Raw genomic sequence first — 18,301 nt, 5'->3', positions numbered from 1 at the left:
TCGAAACTTTCGATGCTTAAGGAACCCCTAAAAAAAGTCCAAGTAAGCTGCAAACTACAAATTTTTTTTTTTCGTTACTTCCTTTGGCACGCTAAGAGCACCTGTATCCGTAGTCTATCCTTGGGTCTTATTTATACAAGAATTGGACCAAAGAAATTAGATCCAATACAATGAAAAAACTGCTAACCCCACTCGTGTTTCATTAACTGTCAAACGGTTTAGAACTCCGTCAAATTGGATCCAAATCTCATCAGTTTTGGACTTTTGGATCAATCCTTTTACCAGTTCTAAAAAAAGTTGAGTTGAAACTGGTATAATGGACCACCAGTTCGGTTGCTGCGCTGCTGCTGCGGAATTTGGGCAAAACCGGCTGTTTTGACCACGGATACAGATACAGGTGCTCTAATATAATGTTTGTTGTGATGAGTTTACTTGTTTGAATAATTATACTGAATCAAAGCAATCGAAATAAATCGGTATATGAAGCTCAATACACACTAGGCAAGCTGAACTGCGATTTTTGTTTTGACACGAACTTTGACAGACAGTCTCCCAAATAAAAGACGCTGAGGCCGTCTCGAGACGAACTGTCTCCTAGTGTGGACTAGCCTTAACACTAAACATACCGACACTTTGTATATACCTATTCATACCGCGAGCGGTCAAATGACGGTTTACACTGTTTTCGCTAAAACTTTCTTGTTTCTCAACCGATTTCTTTAAAATTTATAGTTTTGAAAAGCCTATAATGTGGTTCAAATATGTTTCTCAGCTACAATCAATTATTTTGAAGTTATGTTAAGTCCAAGAAATTTTTTATGAAAAAACATGCTTCGGGAAAATTGCTATAAATCTGCTCATCAGTGTTCGAAAAAAATTTCACTTAGTGCATTAGAAAGCTGAAGTTAGAAGCTATATGTTGTACATACGAAAATTTTTATCAAATTTTTTTTAAGATCATGGCCACAAAAAATGTAAAAAAATTGTGTAAAACCCGTACTTTTCAATCAATCAACCGCCAAAGCTGTTCCTGTTACAGTAGAAAAATTTCAAAAATGTATTGGAAAGTTGACGTAATTTGTCACATTTTGGCATCTTTAGATTTTTTAAAATACGACACACATAATTTATGACGAATTTTCAAAGGTGGTTGTTTTTTTCAAACATTTCATCAATTCGGATTTTTGATACAATTCCTACACCTAAATTCAGCTTTGCACTGGATTTTGAGTATGTTATCGTAAGGTTTAGGCAAAAAAAATATATGCAAAAGAAAGAAAATTTCATACCGGTTCTAGTGACGTAACTACATTGGCGGTGCAATACAATGTCAAGCATCGCACTGCCAATGCAGTTACATCACTAGAACCGGTATGAAATTTTCTTTCTATTGCATATATTTTTTTTGCCTAAACCTCACGATAACATACTCAAAATCTAGTGCAAAGCTGAATTTAGGTGTAGGAATTGTATCAAAAATCCGAATTGATGAAATGTTTGAAAAACAGCCACCTTTGAAAATTCGCCATAAATTATGTATTTCGTATTTTAAAAAATCTAAAGATGCCAAAATGTGACAAATTACGTCAACTTTCCAACACATTTTTTGAAATTTTTCTACTGTAACAGGAAAAGCTTTGACGGTTGATTGATTGAAAAGTACGGGTTTTACACAACTTTTTTACATTTTTTGTGAGCATGATCTTAAAAAAAATTTGATAAAAATTTCCGTATGTACAACATATAGCTTCTAACTTCAGCTTTTTCATGCACTAAGTGAAATTTTTTTCGAACACTGATGAACAGATTTATAGCAATTTTCCCGAAGCATGTTTTTTCATAAAAAATTTCTTGGACTTAACATAACTTTAAAATAATTGATTGTAGCTGGAAATTGTCTGAGAAACATATTTGAGTCAAAATATAGGCTTTTCAAAACTACAAATTTTAAAGAAATCGGTTGAGAAACAAGAAAGTTTTAGCGAAAACAGTGTAAACCGTCATTTGACCGCTCGCGGTATGAATAGGTATACCACATGCGTTATTCGAAAACCACAACACTTAGAAAAAATTTAAAAACGCAAAAATACTTACATTTTGAAAATAAAAATAGTCCTGTCGCTTTGTGCTCGGTTCCAGATTATTGATTTTTCGCCCGGCTCCCAAATCTCCACCTCCATTAGCAGAATTTCTTTTGGAACATTTGTGTGTACATTTCAGCGTTCGAGATATCACTCCGAGGTTGTTTTTTTTTTGTTAGTAAGTACTAGATTTTTATAAAAAAAAACCTCAGGACAGATCAATGAATAATTATTTTTTTTAAGAACAAATGAGGTACATAGTTCATACATATATGTTTAGTTTATCTCTTATTCGGAAAAAATTTTCTATCCTAAAATTCTGAACTTCTATGATATTTCTAAAATATTATATAGTCACTCAACATTACCAAATATAAATAAAACAATAAATATTTCGTTAGCCTAAAACAGCACAGCAAGTGCTAGTAAATGAAACATAAAAATTCCTGGAAAATAACCGCTCTGTAGTCCAAATGATTCGGCGAAAACCACAAACAACAACAATCATTATCGATCCGACCATTCTGGTACCCATTGAAACAGGCACCCCGGTCAGTAGTAGCATGTTTGCTTTCAATGTTTTCCCCAAAAACGGCTAACAAATTCCGGAATATTTCAGTGCCGTTTTTTTTCTGTGCAATCAATAAAAAGAAATAAAAAATTGATTTATTTGAAATTTAAATTTATTTGTCAACAAATTTTTGAAGAATGGTATTCATTACTATCAAAGTTTTAAGCCCACATTGCAACTAAAAGTCCCTAGTTCATCATTTGAAGTTTCAAAAATATACTATAGCAACTAACATACGCCATTTTATTTTCCCTCGTATCGATCACCGGCCGCATCTCTGCAGTACAGTGCAAAACAGGCAGAATCGAACAACTTCGAATCAAAGATAATACATAGTTGGTTGGTAATCCCTCAATTTTATGCATTTTACAAAAAAATATGACCCTAAAATTGTAAGGCGAAATCGAAGTTTTCTAAAAATAATTTCTCACTTTCGTATGTGTAGGCAACGAAAAGCCCTGTATAGATCACATCAGCAGCAAACGAAACAGACGAACGAGCGAGCGAAGGAACAAACTGCGCACACACCGTTTTTGTTGATGCTGAACATCGCTGCCTTTTCATGTGCTGCATGCTGAAATGATGAATGTTCGCTTTCTTTGCCGTTGGCGGCACTCCCAGTCGCCAAGCCCCTTTATGAGACTCGCTGGAACGATCCTCAAACCGTAGCTTAAATGATAAACCATATTCAGCCTTAGGAGCTTGGAAGTAGTGCTTCTGACTAAGCTGAAAAAATATACTTATATCTTTTCCAAAGGGAAAGCCTGCTTCGAATTCATTATTAGGTACGTGGCAAAGCATGCCACGAGGTTTCACGTGACAGTGACACAAATCTTTGGCAACCATTTTGTTTTCGTCACCATGGTGACATGTTGTATTCTCTACACTAGCTAAATTTTTAAATGGCTCTTTATGAAATTGTGAAAACTAATGGGTTTCAATTATAAGCTTGGTTACATGCAACAATTTCTGGAGTGACTTTAGCAAACATCTGCTTTTAAACATTGCAATCACCATCAGTAGGTAGTTTGTAAGCGAGACAGCAGCGGACCGTAAAGTGTATCGTCGGCAGGTTCTCGTTCAATTTTGGCAACGAATTCAGGTCAGCGAATCTCCCCTTTCATGTATTTTTTTTCACTCGGCACATTAGCGCTTAGTGTTCGTGTATTGCTCCTTGTAGCGAATGGATCTTTTAAGACAAAGGGATGTTCGCAGTAAACAAAACTTTTTGCAAACTACCTATGAACGTTGGTTGAATGAGCTTTTCTAATCTATTGTCTTAATATAGTTACTTTTTATGAACAAATCCGTAGTATTAGTGTCTTTTTTATTTCTTTTTTTCTGGGAGTTTCATATTTATATCGAAAATTGTTTGTTATTTCTATCGAAAAATTCATACTTTTTTCGATCTTTTATATATTTCGTTCGAAAACGTAGTGTAAAAAACAACGTCTATTCGGCCTAGTGTACATTTGGCCATTCGACCTTTTAGCCTTATGACACATTCGTCCTTCTTCTCTATTAGCCTGTCGGTCTATCATTAAAAAAAACAGTACTGTTGCATTTCTGATTAGACCGGAGCCTTGCGTTCAATTCTGCGTACGGCATCATTCGGTCTAATGACCCACTCGATCAATTGTGCTAATCAGTTGAACGCATTCTTCTAACAATTAAAGTATAAATTCCATAAAAAGATTGACGAATGTTACTCGTTATGAAACACACTTATGAGAATGAAATACCAACTTAAAAAAATATAGCGTATTTTGTTAAACTACCGAAAAGCAAAAACCATCTTGTTTACCGATTTTATACCCATAAACAATTCAGGTAACACCGCATGCTTTGAGTCGCACGTTTTTCATCCACGTTTCCTCTAACATCCATGGATCCTGCAGGCAGCAAGAAAAGACAGCCGCTTTGCCGCCGCCCGCCGGTCATGCATATAGAAACGGATATCGAACGTCTGCTTTCAAAAGGGCGCATCAAATGATGTTGTGCTAAAATTTTTAACCATTCCATTTTTTTCTTCAAATATATTTGAAAGGGAATCCAAAAAGGAATAATCATTTTCATACAAAAATTTTTTTTCATCACATCGATGTGTTCCTTAAAAACGTCAGATTGAGAAATGAGTCGTCAATCATTTTATTCGATGGGCGGTTTTGGGTGTATATAATCGCTATGTATCAGAGGTGCCAGGTCGTTTTGTCAAAAATCAGGACACCGCGAATAAAAAATCAGGATTTTTCAGGACACCACCAAATTGGTGAAAACAAAATGCAGTTCTGCTTAGATTGCATAACTAAAGGCGAAATATAGGTGCTGAAAACGCCTCGAATTATGCAACTGAAGCGAGAATAACCTTGGATGGCCTGCAAGTCATATCGAAAAACCTCATTTAAATGACATTTGAATCAAAGAATCTCATTGGCTTAACTGGTTAAATTATTTTATTTAAGATTTGTTTTATTTTCTCATAATTTAACAATAAATTTAGTCATGATTTGGATATTTTTTAAAAATCAGGACAAATCAGGACATTTTAAGGGCCAATTTCCAAAAATCAGGACAATTCAAGCGTTTTTGAAAAATCAGGACGGTCTCTCGAAAATCAGGACAAATCCTGATAAATCAGGACACCTGACACCCCTGCTATGTATATAGAAATTTCACCAATACAACCCGAAAATCTGTCAAAAGATTCGTTAGTGTGCGTGCGTTCCGTTCTCGCGGCGCTCACTTTTTTTGTTTGTCTCGTTGCCTTTAACTTTTTTTCACTAGTGGGCAAAGCCGAAAGAAGGCATCTGCAGCTTTATTTATTAACTTAGAATTTAGTTTACCAATTCGTAACGAATTACAAGAACTGTGTAGTGTTAAGTACCTGTAGTAACGAATTTTTCGGGAAAGTTGTCAGGTTCTAGCAAATAGATCCCGATCAAAAACCAGTGTCCCCGGTCAAGGGTGACCATCAACCCATAAACCGAACAGCTTACTAATTTTTATTTAAACAAAAAATCTGTGATCTTAGCTCATCGGTTTTCATCGCAAATATAATTTTAACTGTTGATTTCAATTAAATATGTTAGTAATATTTTTATTTTTTATTTGAATGCCAACATAACCTATAAACAAAACTAATTGGAAATCCTTATTGTTCTTTTCAGAAATGTTTCGTAACTTTGGAGTTGGTCTGATCTGAAAATTCACTGGTAGAGGATCATCAGCAAAAAGCTACCATTCTGGAAAAGAAAAACTATAATAATGATGGAAGTAGACCAGCCGATTACGAACGGAAACGGACTAGCCACAAAGCTACCGGAAGCTGATGCTGTACAAAGTATCAAACAAAACGGAGCAGTAGGAACACCACAGCCACAGTCGGCAACTCTAGCGGAAGAAGATGTGGTTATGGACATAGATGAAACCCTGGTCGAATCGTCCTCGGTTTCGACCCTAGCCGGAAAGGGTCTCGAGGACGAGGAAAACATGGAACGGTTGATGCTGAGCGAAACGGATGACAACGATGAAGGTATGAAGGTTTAATTGGATTTAGGCAATCTATCCGTTCGTTTTAACAGTTGCCTCAAAGTCTCTAACTATAACTATAAAACAATGTTAAAGAAAAAGGAATTTACTTAATACCTTAAATTCACCGCCCAGACACCATTTACCACCCATAATCACCCTTTTGTGTGTATTTCGAAAAAACTGGAATTTTTTCTCCAAAAATAAGACCTGTGTTCTGTGTCGGCATCATTGTTCGACCCTTTCACTGAAAAATCATCACTTAATTATGCTAACTATAGCCAGAAATAAAATATTTGGTTTTTCGTTTCCGGTCAAATTATTGAATTCGACGCCTGTTAGCGAACTAAGCATAACTGTGCTCCTAGGGAAAAAAGGGGTTTTGTTTACTAAATAGTACCTATTTGTCCTACAATCGGCTTGAAACGATAGTTTGATTTTTGTAGAATAGATTTGCATCGGAAATTTTTCAATTTTTTCAATAGTTGTTGTTGTTGTAGTTGTAGTTGTTTTAAGCGTTTAGTGATGGGCGGTAATTGGTGTATAAAAAAAAGTGTGGGTTCCTAATTACCGGTCACGCACAATTTCTATATTTTTAACGCATGTATTGTGTCAAAAGTGTAAATTGTAAGAAGCATTTAGTTTGATTACTTTAGAAAATGATGTTTTATCGCTGAAAGTAACCGATTACTTGAGGCTGTTTGCCGGGAATCATCATTTTGTCAGTCAACGCACTTTGTTAAAATTTGTACAAAATTTGCGGGTAAGATTTCACAAAATGTATTCTCTCAAGATCCAAAATATGGTTTTTTTTTTTTTTTTAAGTATAAATTAAATTTTATTTCTAAATTCTGGCTTCTCGCTGTTAAGCCTTTCTCTGCCAAGTGGAGTTTTTCTTAACATTCAATTCTTTACTTAAATATCTATTTCACTACTTATAAAAAAATGGCAAACACTTTTATATAATACAATGTTTTGGTTTTTCAGAATCTTTACAATGTCCGGTGGCACGTTGCGTTTTCTCAATTCCATCCATAGCTTTATCCTTTCGTTTGTCTCGTAGCTAGCACATTCAAAAAGTATGTGATTTGGAGTCGCCTCAGCAGCTCCACAGGGGCATGCCGAGGACTGTATGATGTTGTTTCTGTGTAGGTGTGCGGGTAATCTTGAGTGGTTAGCCATTAGTTTCGATAGTATCACAATTTCTCTGCGACTCAGGTCACAATGGTTAAACCAAGGTGTTTGTTGAACCCTCGACACAATGTTGAAACAGAACCTTCCTTTCACCCCGTTTTTCCACAAGTCCTGCCACTGGCTCATATTCCTAGCATTACTCGGTAAGTGTATGTCCAAGCTCGTCAATCCTCCAGACTCATCTATACCACAATCAGCTGCTAGCTTGGCTGCTCTATCCGCCATTTCATTGAGGACCAGACCCTTGTGCGCCGGTACCCACAAGAGCACAATATGATAGCCAGAGATAGTCAGTTCCGAAATACGTTGCCGAATTTGGTACCAAAGTTCGCCACAACGACTACCGACAGCATTATTTCCCAAGTGCGTCAAACTACTCATACTATCCGACATGATAATAAATGAGTTGCTTTGTCTAGATGATATCATGTCAACTGCACATTTTATAGCAAACATTTCTGCACTAAACACTGAAGCACTGTGAGGTAGTTTTCGTAGTACTGGATCCTGTGAGTCGTAAGTAACGACTGCTGATCCCACTTTGTCGCCACACTTTGAGCCATCAGTAGCCAGTTGGATTGCTCCTTCGTATTTCGAGATCATAAACTCTTCAAGTAGTTGATTCCAACTACCACTTCCCGGATGTTTCTTAGTAAGTGTTAAATCAACAAGAGGTGTGCAGTTTTTTATTCCTCTGTCGTAGCGGTAGCATGGTAGTTGCTCGATGAGGGTTTCATTTGGGACAATATTACTTAGTCTCAGGATGCTTCGTTGAATCTCCGTTCTTGGGACCCCACCGTGAAGGAGAGGTTCAGCGTACTTCTCGTACCAGGTTTTCATGGAAAACCGTTTGTTGACAAATTTTTCGGCTGCTTTTTGTCTTCGTAGTTTCAACGGAGTGACCCCTGTAAGTACTTCGAGTGAAGCGGTGTGTGTGGTTTTTGTGGAACCAATACATACTCGTATACATCTCCATTGTATTCGATCAAGCTGTATTGACAGCCAATCTGGACAGTCGGCGAGAAAAAGACTACCGTACTCCAGAATCGACCTTATGTTTGCCTTGTAGATTTTGAGAAGAGCAGTTGGATGAGCTCCCCATTTCTGACCTGCCACACTACGAAGAAAGTTGATATATGGTGACACTCGTTTCTTCAAATACCGCACATGAGGGCTCCAGGCAAGTGTTGGTGTGAGATACAAGCCCAAAAACTTCACACAAATATCGTACTGAATTGCATGACCGTTTATGTTGATCACTGGGCGATCTTCTGGCTGACGCGTAGCAAACACCATAGCATTACATTTGTTTTGAGAGATTTCTAGCCCCAACCCACTCAATTCTTCTGACAAGTGATCAATAGCTCGTTGCATAACCTCACTCAGTAGATTTAAATTCTCCCCACTTGTAATTAACGATATGTCATCAGCGAAATCGACAACGATTATTCGCGGAATTTCACAAGTTGTTCGAACTGCGTGGTTAATGAACACATTGAAGCATGTAGGACTCAAGGGGGAGCCTTGAGGTAGTCCCATCCACGTTGTTCTGCGTACCGCGGTAGTTGAATCGATAGGTACCACTAGATTCCTCTCCCGGAACAAACGATACACAGCTTTAACGACTGATGTTGGTATTTCCCATCGGAGCATCTCGTCAACCAATTTATTGATGTTAACGCAGTCGTAGGCGCTTCTTATATCCAACATACAGAAGAGCGCACGTTGGCTAGATGATAAAGCTTGTTTCGCATTATGTAGTACCACTTGAAGAGCATCCTGGGTGCCTTTGCCTTTTCTAAAACCGTACATACTATCAGAGAAAAGCAAGTTGGATTCCATATACCACTCAATTCTGTTTTTAAGCATAATCTCGTACACTTTTCTAAAGCATGAAGCGAGAGCTATTGGTCTGTACGATTTCGGGTCCGCTGGATGCTTATCGGGTTTGAGGATCATAACAAGTCTGAAGATGATCCACTCTTCTGGAATGACATCTGATGTTAAGATGTGATTGTAGATGCGAAGAAGTATTTGTTTTGCAACGTGTGGTAGTTTGCGAAGGGCTATGTATGGAATAGTGTCATACCCCGGGGCTGAATTTTTGGTTTCGTTGAGCGTATTTATGAGCTCGCTCAGCAAAAACATATCTTGAGTTGGTGTATGTGTTAATGTTATTGGGTGTACGGGCTCAGGAGTGGATGATGGGGCTAATCTGTCAACAATTCCCTCGATAACCTTCAGATCTCGCAGTTCATTTTTCGCTCCGCTATTCCCCTTGAACCTTTTGGCCATCCGCCAGAGGTTCGAAAGTGCTGTGTCACCTGATAAACCGTCGCAGTATTTCTCCCACGAAGATCGTTTCTTTTCTTTAATTAATCGTTTGAACTCACTTTCTTCTTTTCGGTAACTGTCATACATTTCAGATGTGTATCCACATGACTTCCATCTTCGAAATTTCACTCTCACTTTTTTCACTTTACTCTCCAGCTCCGAATCCCACCAGGGTTGTGAGCGTCTTCCACCATTTGTTGGTGTTGATGTCATGGACGCCGTTGCCATGGCTTCAGCGACCACATTTCTAAAGTTGTTGTAGTCCATTTCATCATACCCACACACTTTTTCGTCCACAACATTCGAGTATGAAGTCCAGTCTATATTATTACTCATAGGAACACTATTATTTATTACTTGAACATTGTCCGTTTTGAACACTATAGGAATGTGGTCGCTGCCATACAATGCATCGAGTGTATCCCAGTTGAACAGTAGGCTGATGTCCGCTGAAACCATCGTAATATCGATGGCACTAGGTAGGTGCGACCGATCAAATCGTGTGTATTTTCCGTTGTTGATCACTACTAGGCCTAGATCCTCCATAACGTCGATGATTATCTCTCCTCTCCGATTGTTTTCCCTATTCCCCCACAGAGTGTGCCGCGCATTAAAGTCCCCACCAATAATACAGGGTTTGGGTATGGAAGATAGCAAATCATGCATCTGGTTGTAGTTTACCACAGTTTGTGGATGGATGTAGACAGAGGCTATGTAGATCTTTCCATTTGGTGTGTTTATTGAACAAGCAACGGCTTTTAACGTATTGTGGCAGTTTAGATCATGGGCTATCGGTTGTAAGTTTTTACGAACAGCGACCAATACTCCCATAGAGTTCCTAGTGTGATCGGCTCGGAACAGAACATGATCTTTTAAACTGAAGCGGCAGGTAAGCTGTAAGTGAGTTTCTTGGAGAAGAAGTACGTTTGTATTGTGAGTGTTAATAAGATTTACAAGTGTTGACGATTTTTTCAATACTCCTCTGCAGTTCCACTGCAAGCAGCGGAGCGGCGTAGAATGCACCTGAGTGCCCAGTGTGATTCTTATAATCTCTCGGGGATAGTTTCACCTCCGGGGCTTTCGTCAGCATTGTTCTCATCTACGTACATTCCTTGTTCTGATGTAGTGGTCGGCTTTGCTTTCTGTAGAAGGTATTCGTAGTCAGAAAGTGCTTCGACATCTTCTTCCATCTCCCCATAGTTGCTGGGAGCATTAGTCTCCTGAGCAACGCCGACTGTTTCGCATCTATCAGAGTGGACACTGATAGTTTCATCATCTTCTTCTAGCGTACGAATTTTTATTGGGGGAAAATCGCTCTCATTGTCACTAATATCTTCTCTGCCACGCCTTTTAATTGTTGTTTCTAGGACCACTTCTTCCGAAATCTGTGGGGGAATTAGGGCAAGAGCAGCGAACCAATCAGTTTTTCCCTGCGAAAAACTATTTTGCCGCTTCTTGTCTTCTTCCTTTTTTTGTAAAAACATAGGACATAGGTTCCGATCATTTGCTCTGTGTGTCCCAGAGCAGTTGACACAGATCGGGTCACCATTGCATGCGTGATTATCATCTACATCTAGCTCCAAGCATGATTTGCATCTTGGTCTACTTTTACACTGCTTAGCCAGATGGCCGAAACGCCAGCATCCTTGACACTGCCTAACTGCGTAGTTGTATTTCCTCACAGGGTAAAGGACATTGTCTAGTTCGACATGCGAGGGCAGTTCCAGACTACCAAACGTGAAAACAATAAGAGGGAGCTTCTGGAACTCCATGCCGATCTTCTTCTTCATACGCCGCGTTTCAAGGATTAAGGGATTGTTAAACTGCATACTTTTGGATTTTTCGAAAACTTTAACACTTGGCAAGTCTTCGTCTGAAACTCCTTCCATATAAACGACTCCCAGACATTCGACAAGTCTTTGCGGAATATTGAAAGACACTTTGGGATATGTTTTCTTCACCAAATCGTTTGCATCTTTAGCAGATGCCATAAGAATTTTCATTTTCTTCCGCGACATGCATATCCCTTTCACATACGAACTCGCGAAATCACGTATTATCTTTTTCAACAGTTTAGATGGATCTAAAAAGTCTTCACCCGTTTCCGCGATAACTATGAAGGGCCCAGTATTACATGGGCCGTATTGTCTAATTCGACGCGGTCTGTCTTTTTCCGAATTGGCCATTTTGCCAAATTTCACCGAGAGAGTAACTTTGATACTACACAAGCCGAGATAGGTGTGAACGCTAGCAGGGTTCTCTATCGAATGTCCAAAATATGGTTTTGACAGCTCGTTACATGGACAATATTAAAAAGAACAGTTTCCGTGTTGTTAGATAGTTTTTCCTTAAGAAAACATTATCGATACCCGAAAAAGTCGAGTGGGCGGTAATAGGGCCAGTTGAACACCTCAACGTTTAGTTAATTATTTTTAAAAGCGTACATTTTTCGCATTCCACTAAATTTTTTATTTAAAGTGGAGCAGTTTTGAGATGTATTGGAAAAGAAAGCGAATAAAAATCTGCCGTCGTTTTTTTATTACACATGTTTGAATTTGAAAAACCGCTTAACTGTTCGGTAGATGGTGACATGATGGTACTTTATAGGGAGATTTTAACATTCCATTAAAAGTCATAGCTTTGTTTCGCTAGCTAGGTGTTAAAAATATGTAGAAATCTCATGATGCTTTTTTGTTTGGGCTTTGTTGCTTCAATCTACCTATTGGGAAATCCGATTATCTTAAAAGTACCTTCCCGAGTTTCTTAAAAGTACCTTTCAAATTCCTTATCCCAGAAACGGTTGAAACGAGTCATGCGAAAATTTAACACTTTGTTAATTTTAAAGGTTTTTTAATGGAAAGGGATTACTGGGAACTAAACAATAGCATTTCAATTTCATGTTAAATTTATGTTAAAAACGAGATTTTTATGAATTAAAAGATTCAAAAATCCTATTTTCTCGAAATTTTTCAGAGCTACTCGACAACACCATCAGCTCCGGCACCGAACTAGTTCAGACCATATCGGATACGTTGATCGAGGATATCATTCAGCTCAACAAAGATTCTCATCGCGCCGAAGAGGAGAAGCAGGAAGAGGAGCAGGGAAAACAAGAAGCTGCCAACGAAGTGGTAACGCTAGACACACTCATCGATGACGAGCTAGACGAGAAGCTGCTCCTGGAAGGAGACGACGATGACGATGCCGTCGAGATTGGAGTGGAAGTGGACGAGAGCGAACTTCTTGCCGAAACGTTACCTTCTGTCGAGCTTGAGAAGCTAATGAAGGAAGATGAACCAGTCACTGTCGTTGATAACAGTATTGTAGTGAAGGTACCGGAAGCAGATGCTACGATTCAAGATCTGACTGACAGTTCGACAGTCGTGGATGATGAAGCGGGACTTAGTATTCTGAACACGGCTGCGGTAGATATGACTTCCGTGGATGAGACAGAATTGGATGAACCGATGGAAGACGAAGATGCCGCACAGAAGGATACACCTGTCTTGGAAGATCTAATGGCGGAAATAGAAAACGGGGAATCAAACCCGGTGGAGCTCGAAACAGATCCTGCTGCACCCGAACAATCAGAAGTTCTGCTCGAAAAAGAAGAGCACATGGTCAGGTCTGAAGCACCATCGCCGGATTTAGAAGATTTAATAAAGTTTTCAGATACCGTTGTCGAAGTCGATGAAAAGGAAACCTTACCAGAGCCAGCTAGAGTCGAATCTGAAACACCTGCCATTGTTGACCTTCCTGAGGAAACTAGAATCGAATCTGAAACACCTGTAATTGCTGAACTTCCTGAGGAAAGCGTATCAAATGAAAGTTTCACGGCAGCAGAAAAATCTTCTTGTCAGCCAGAAGCTTCACCGGAAATATCTGACCTAATCAAATTTACCAGCATTCTTGAACCCCAACCGTCAGAACCGTCAGAACCGGAAGCTAATCCAGAGCTACCCAGTGAAGTTGAAAGTGAAAGCTCTGAAGCTGAGAAGGATAATTCAGAACAAGTTACTGAAAACACGAAAGTAAGGCAATCGGAAAATGAATCATCAGAAACTAAGGATACCCTCAAGGATCAGCCAGTCATTGATGCTGAACCCAAAGAAAGTCCAAAAGAGGATGTTCAGTCGGAAGAAACACCCGTTGAAGAAACTGATAAAGCAGAGGAAACGGTAATCGAAAGCGTTTCTAAGGAAAACGTTGAAAAGGATTGTGCTGCAATAGAATCGGAGCTTTCGGATTTGATACGTTTTTCGGAACCGCTTAAGAAAAGTGAGGAAGACGAGAAATCGGAAGCTAGTTCCGAGACCAAAACCGATAAAACAGATGACGATAAATTAGAACCAATTGAGGAAAAAGTCGAGGAAAAAACTGATAAATCGGAAACAGTTGAGGAAAAGGCCGAGGAAGATACTGAAACGAAAGACAGCGAAGAAGATGCGCAAACATCGAAGATCACCTGTCCCCAAGCTTTGCAGGCGGCCGACGAGGAAGATCTATTGGAGATGATGGAAGAACCGGATCGTGCCGAACAGGATGACGATCAACACGAAGAAGATGGCGATGATCATAGCAGCGAATCGGGAAGCGCAAAACCGGAGACTGCCCAAGGTGATGGTGAAGATGATGATTTTGACGAGGAAGCCGAATCGGATTATATGGCAGTGGACGATGAAGAGGCCAGTAGAAACGCGGAAGACGCGGAGGAAGGAACCGAAGCCGAACAAAAGGATGACGAAGAGGCTGACGGAGAACCACCAAGCAAGCGTAGATGCTCGGTCGATGTTAGGAGCCCTCAGGAAAAGGTTAACGAAAGCCTGATGGAAGCTGTTGAAAAGGAGGTGTCAGAAAAAGAAGTTATCGCAGAGGAGACTAATGAAGAGGTTGCCCCGAAAGATGAGAAGCTGGCCGAAAAAGAAGAATCGACTAGTGAAAAGGAAGCTACTAAGGAGAAAAAGTTGGAAGCTATGGATGTTTCAGAGGATACACCTGATGTTGCAGAACCGAAGTCAGAAAGTGAACCTGAGCTGGAAGAAAAGTCGGAAGGAGTTCCTGAAGCATCTGTTGAGGTCGCCAAAAAGACAAGTGAATCAGTCGAAAAAAGTGAAACACAAGAAGAGACTAAAGTGACTGAGGAGTCTCTGAAGGTAGCAAAAACGGAATCTGAAGAAACTGTTGAAGAAAAATCAGAAGAAGTAACGAAAGAAGTTTCAACGGAAGCAGCAGAATCATCATTAACAGAGGCAACAACAAAATCGTCGGAAGAAGTTCCAAAAACAACGGAAAAATCCGAAAAAGACGACTGTGTTGAAATTGATGGTGCCGAATCTGTTGAAGTAAATAAAGAAAAAATTGCTAGTTCAGGAGAAGCTCCTGCCACAGAGAAGGCAAAAGCGGAATCAAAGCCGGAAGAACCCAAAAAGGACACCGAAGAAGACACGAAAAAAACGAAAGACACAGACGCACAGGATGAAATTTTAGTTATCGACGATGATGACGACGTGCCCGAGAAAAAAGCGGAGAAGAAAGAAGCCGGTGTCAAACGGCCTTGCCCATCGGATGAAGATGCCAACGAAGATTCCGCGAAAAAGGTTCGTCTATCAGATAAAAAAGAGGAAGACAAACCGGGTAAGGAACCTGGCAAATCAGCGCTAGAATCAATCGAACCCATCAAAATTGATCTAGACCCGGAGCCGAAAATGTTAAAGGAACTGAAACCTGTTCGATTAGATTTCCTGAAAAAATTCAAAAAGCCATTGGAGAAGATGAATCGCTCTGACTTGGAGGAGTTTGTTTTGCAGAAAATAGTGGAAGGGATTGCTTTTAAGTCGACTATTGCGGATATGCGTAATCAGCTGGAGGCGCATGATACATTACTTCAGGGCTATCGCCAAAAGGTGCATGATTTGAATAAACAATTCAAAGATTTGGAGATGGTCCACGAGCGTGTGGTGAAAGATTTGGAAAAGAGGAACCAGCACTTTATAACACCGGTTAAGATTACTCGTGCTGTTGGTTTGCAAGTTTCTCAGCCGAGATTTGGCGCCAACAATCGACAATCGGGTGTTAATACGAATTCGCCTGCCACAAATTCCCCCAAGACACAAACAAGTAGGTCCCAGCCGGCAACTCCTACTCAAACGGGACCATCTCCTACTAAAGCATCTCCTCAAAACTCAATCCAAGTTAGGAAACCTCAGTTCAGCAGGACAACGGCTGCGAACAAATCCAATATCAATCAATCTGCTATTTCGCGCACGGGTGCTACTGTCAATTCCATCAATAGGATAATTCCTTCTGGAACGGCAACCACACCAGTGAACAAAAGCATCACTCCACTACAATCGCCGGTGTCTACACCGCAACAACAAAATTCACCCGCACAAAACGCTCAACAGCAATTACCACAAGCAACTTCAGCGAATATTGTCCGAAAGAAACCAATTCAAAAGTTTACTCCTATGCGTCCGCCCCTCTCGTTAACCCAACAGGTGCAACAGCAACAGCAAACTCGACAGATGCAAGAACAACTTTTGAGGCAACAGATTCAGGAATCACAAAACCCTGGAAGCGCTCCGGGAAGCCAACCTCAAAGTCCCCTAACGCAATCACCTCAAGGTTCTCCCTTGTAAGTATTATTTTTATTTTTTAATGTTTAACTGTAAATTTTATGCTACAACTTGAAATTGATTACAGGACAAGAACTCCAGAACCGGCATCATCTCCAATAGGAAACGCTTCTGGTCGCGTACCTCCCATTGTTGTTAAAAAAGTTGGACCTCCGAATGCCATGCAGATCGTCAATCGGCCAACTCCTAGTTCTATTCCTCCTGCCTCTACACCTCAACGTCCAAATCAGCCAACGAGTACTGCCTCCAGTCCGGCTGTCGATAACTCTCTGATCGATTTGACCGACGAAGACGATGGCCCCAAACCAAGTCCGGTACAACAGCCAACACAAGTACAGGCTAACGTTGTTCCCAAACCACCGATTACTCTTTTGAACGGACAAACTCATCTTCAACATCAGTATGGTCAGCAACGACAGCAGCAACAGCAGCAGCAAGGTAACCTACCACCTTTGGTTGTTATCAACCAGCAGAGGTTGGTGGCCAGACCTCCGCTACAACAGCGGCCAACAGCAGCTAATAGTTCAACTACTGCAGCTCGACCGATGCTCATTCAGCGCCCAGGTGTTACCAACGGTTTGCAGCGCGGCATGGTTCCAGGACAAATGCAGCAACAGCAGCAGGTGTTCAAAGCGCGTATGGCAAACGGACAAATTGGTTAGTTGATGAAGTTTATAAATTCTACATTAGGATAGTTTTAATAACGTTTCCAAATTTATTCCTCACAGTTCGAGCGCAACTGCAGCAGCGAACTACGATCACCTACCGGCATCCGGCACCGTTACCCCAGGCGGCACCACAGGCTGTTAATCCGGGCTGGAAGCAAGCCCCTCCTCGACCTTCCATACGTATTAACAACATCGAAACGGGTATCGTCATCTCCTGGACGATGGATGATCTCTCCGAAAGCCATGCGACCATCGTTAGCTACCAGATATATGCGTACCAGGAAACGTCCGCTGCGCCGGCAGTCGACATGTGGCGCCACGTGGGTGACGTCAAAGCGATGCTGCTCCCGATGGCCGTCACCCTGACACAGTTCCAGGAAGGTCAACGGTATCATTTCGCGGTGCGGGCTGTCGATGAGCATCAGCGCATTGGCCAGTTCAGCCCTCCGCGGACCTGGAACGAGACAGCCCCGGGCAAAGCCTAAGTTGGGTAGATTTTATCCATGAATATTTCTATTGAATAAGGTCTCTTTTTAATAGAGTGTACACTTCTGTATGTCCCGGCGTGTCTAGAGCAAGATTTTACCTATATAGCAGAATAGGACAGAAAATGATAATTATGATATAAAATACATCTAAACAGATTTAAGAATCATTTGCTTTATGGGTGTGTTCTATCAGCAAAATTCTATATAAACTAAAAAAAATAAACAAACTAACAAATATAGGCCCATTTGGAGAGGTCAGTCTAAAAGTAAGTAAAAAAACAAACAAGAGAGTTCATCTCGCCGGTCCGAAGGTACAGTGGAACGTGTTTCCCGAACACTTTTACACAGTAACTGATCGTATATATTCCAGGTACCTTATGGTAAAACTGTCGACGCTCGTAAAATACTGTCATTAGCAAAAAATTGAAATAGAAGTGTTGTACTACCTAGTTAGGCTTACGATAAGTTATGCTTTTAGAGAGATAAGTGGCGTTTAGTAATAAATTATGATTCAATTTGAGCTCAGTGTTTTTTTTTTTCTCAATGAAGAAAGAACAGTTCCAGGAGTGATCACAAAACGGTTGGAAAAAGTTTAGTTAAGAAAAAAATCGAAGCAAGATTCGAATGTTATAAATTACTTCGGGTAACTTAGACATACTTAATTGGTTAAATTTGGTCCAGTGCTAAGATTCCTTCGCGGTCCTTAATGTGTTAAGTTGGGACGGATGAAAAAATTTCGTATTGACAATTCCAAATGGCAATAAAAATTTTTTGGTAAGATATTATATTCTAATAATTAATA

General features: G+C 40.1%; 1 protein-coding gene across 5 annotated transcripts in view; it reads left to right on the top strand.

Annotated features, from left to right (window-relative positions):
• LOC129751877 (activating transcription factor 7-interacting protein 1) overlaps positions 1-18,019 on the top strand; it is a 34,915-nt gene extending 16,896 nt beyond the window's left edge. For 4 of the 5 annotated variants that reach the window (XM_055747635.1, XM_055747632.1, XM_055747631.1 and 1 more), the window contains exons 2-5: positions 5,820-6,184; positions 12,682-16,342; positions 16,411-17,000; positions 17,072-18,019. In XM_055747635.1, coding sequence (XP_055603610.1) covers positions 5,917-6,184; positions 12,682-16,342; positions 16,411-17,000; positions 17,072-17,496 — 4,944 coding nt within the window. In that variant the 5' untranslated portion in view covers positions 5,820-5,916 and the 3' untranslated portion in view covers positions 17,497-18,019. Of the gene's footprint in view, positions 1-5,459; positions 5,737-5,819; positions 6,185-12,681; positions 16,343-16,410; positions 17,001-17,071 lie in introns of those variants that run through there. The other variant, XM_055747636.1, reaches the window with a different exon arrangement.
• Positions 18,020-18,301: the final 282 nt, after the last annotated feature.

The sequence above is a fragment of the Uranotaenia lowii genome, chromosome 3, assembly GCF_029784155.1.
Source record: "Uranotaenia lowii strain MFRU-FL chromosome 3, ASM2978415v1, whole genome shotgun sequence".
NCBI classification, from domain to species: Eukaryota; Metazoa; Arthropoda; class Insecta; order Diptera; family Culicidae; genus Uranotaenia; species Uranotaenia lowii.
Note: the sequence above shows the minus strand (reverse complement) of the source record. Positions and strands in the feature narration are given on the sequence as shown.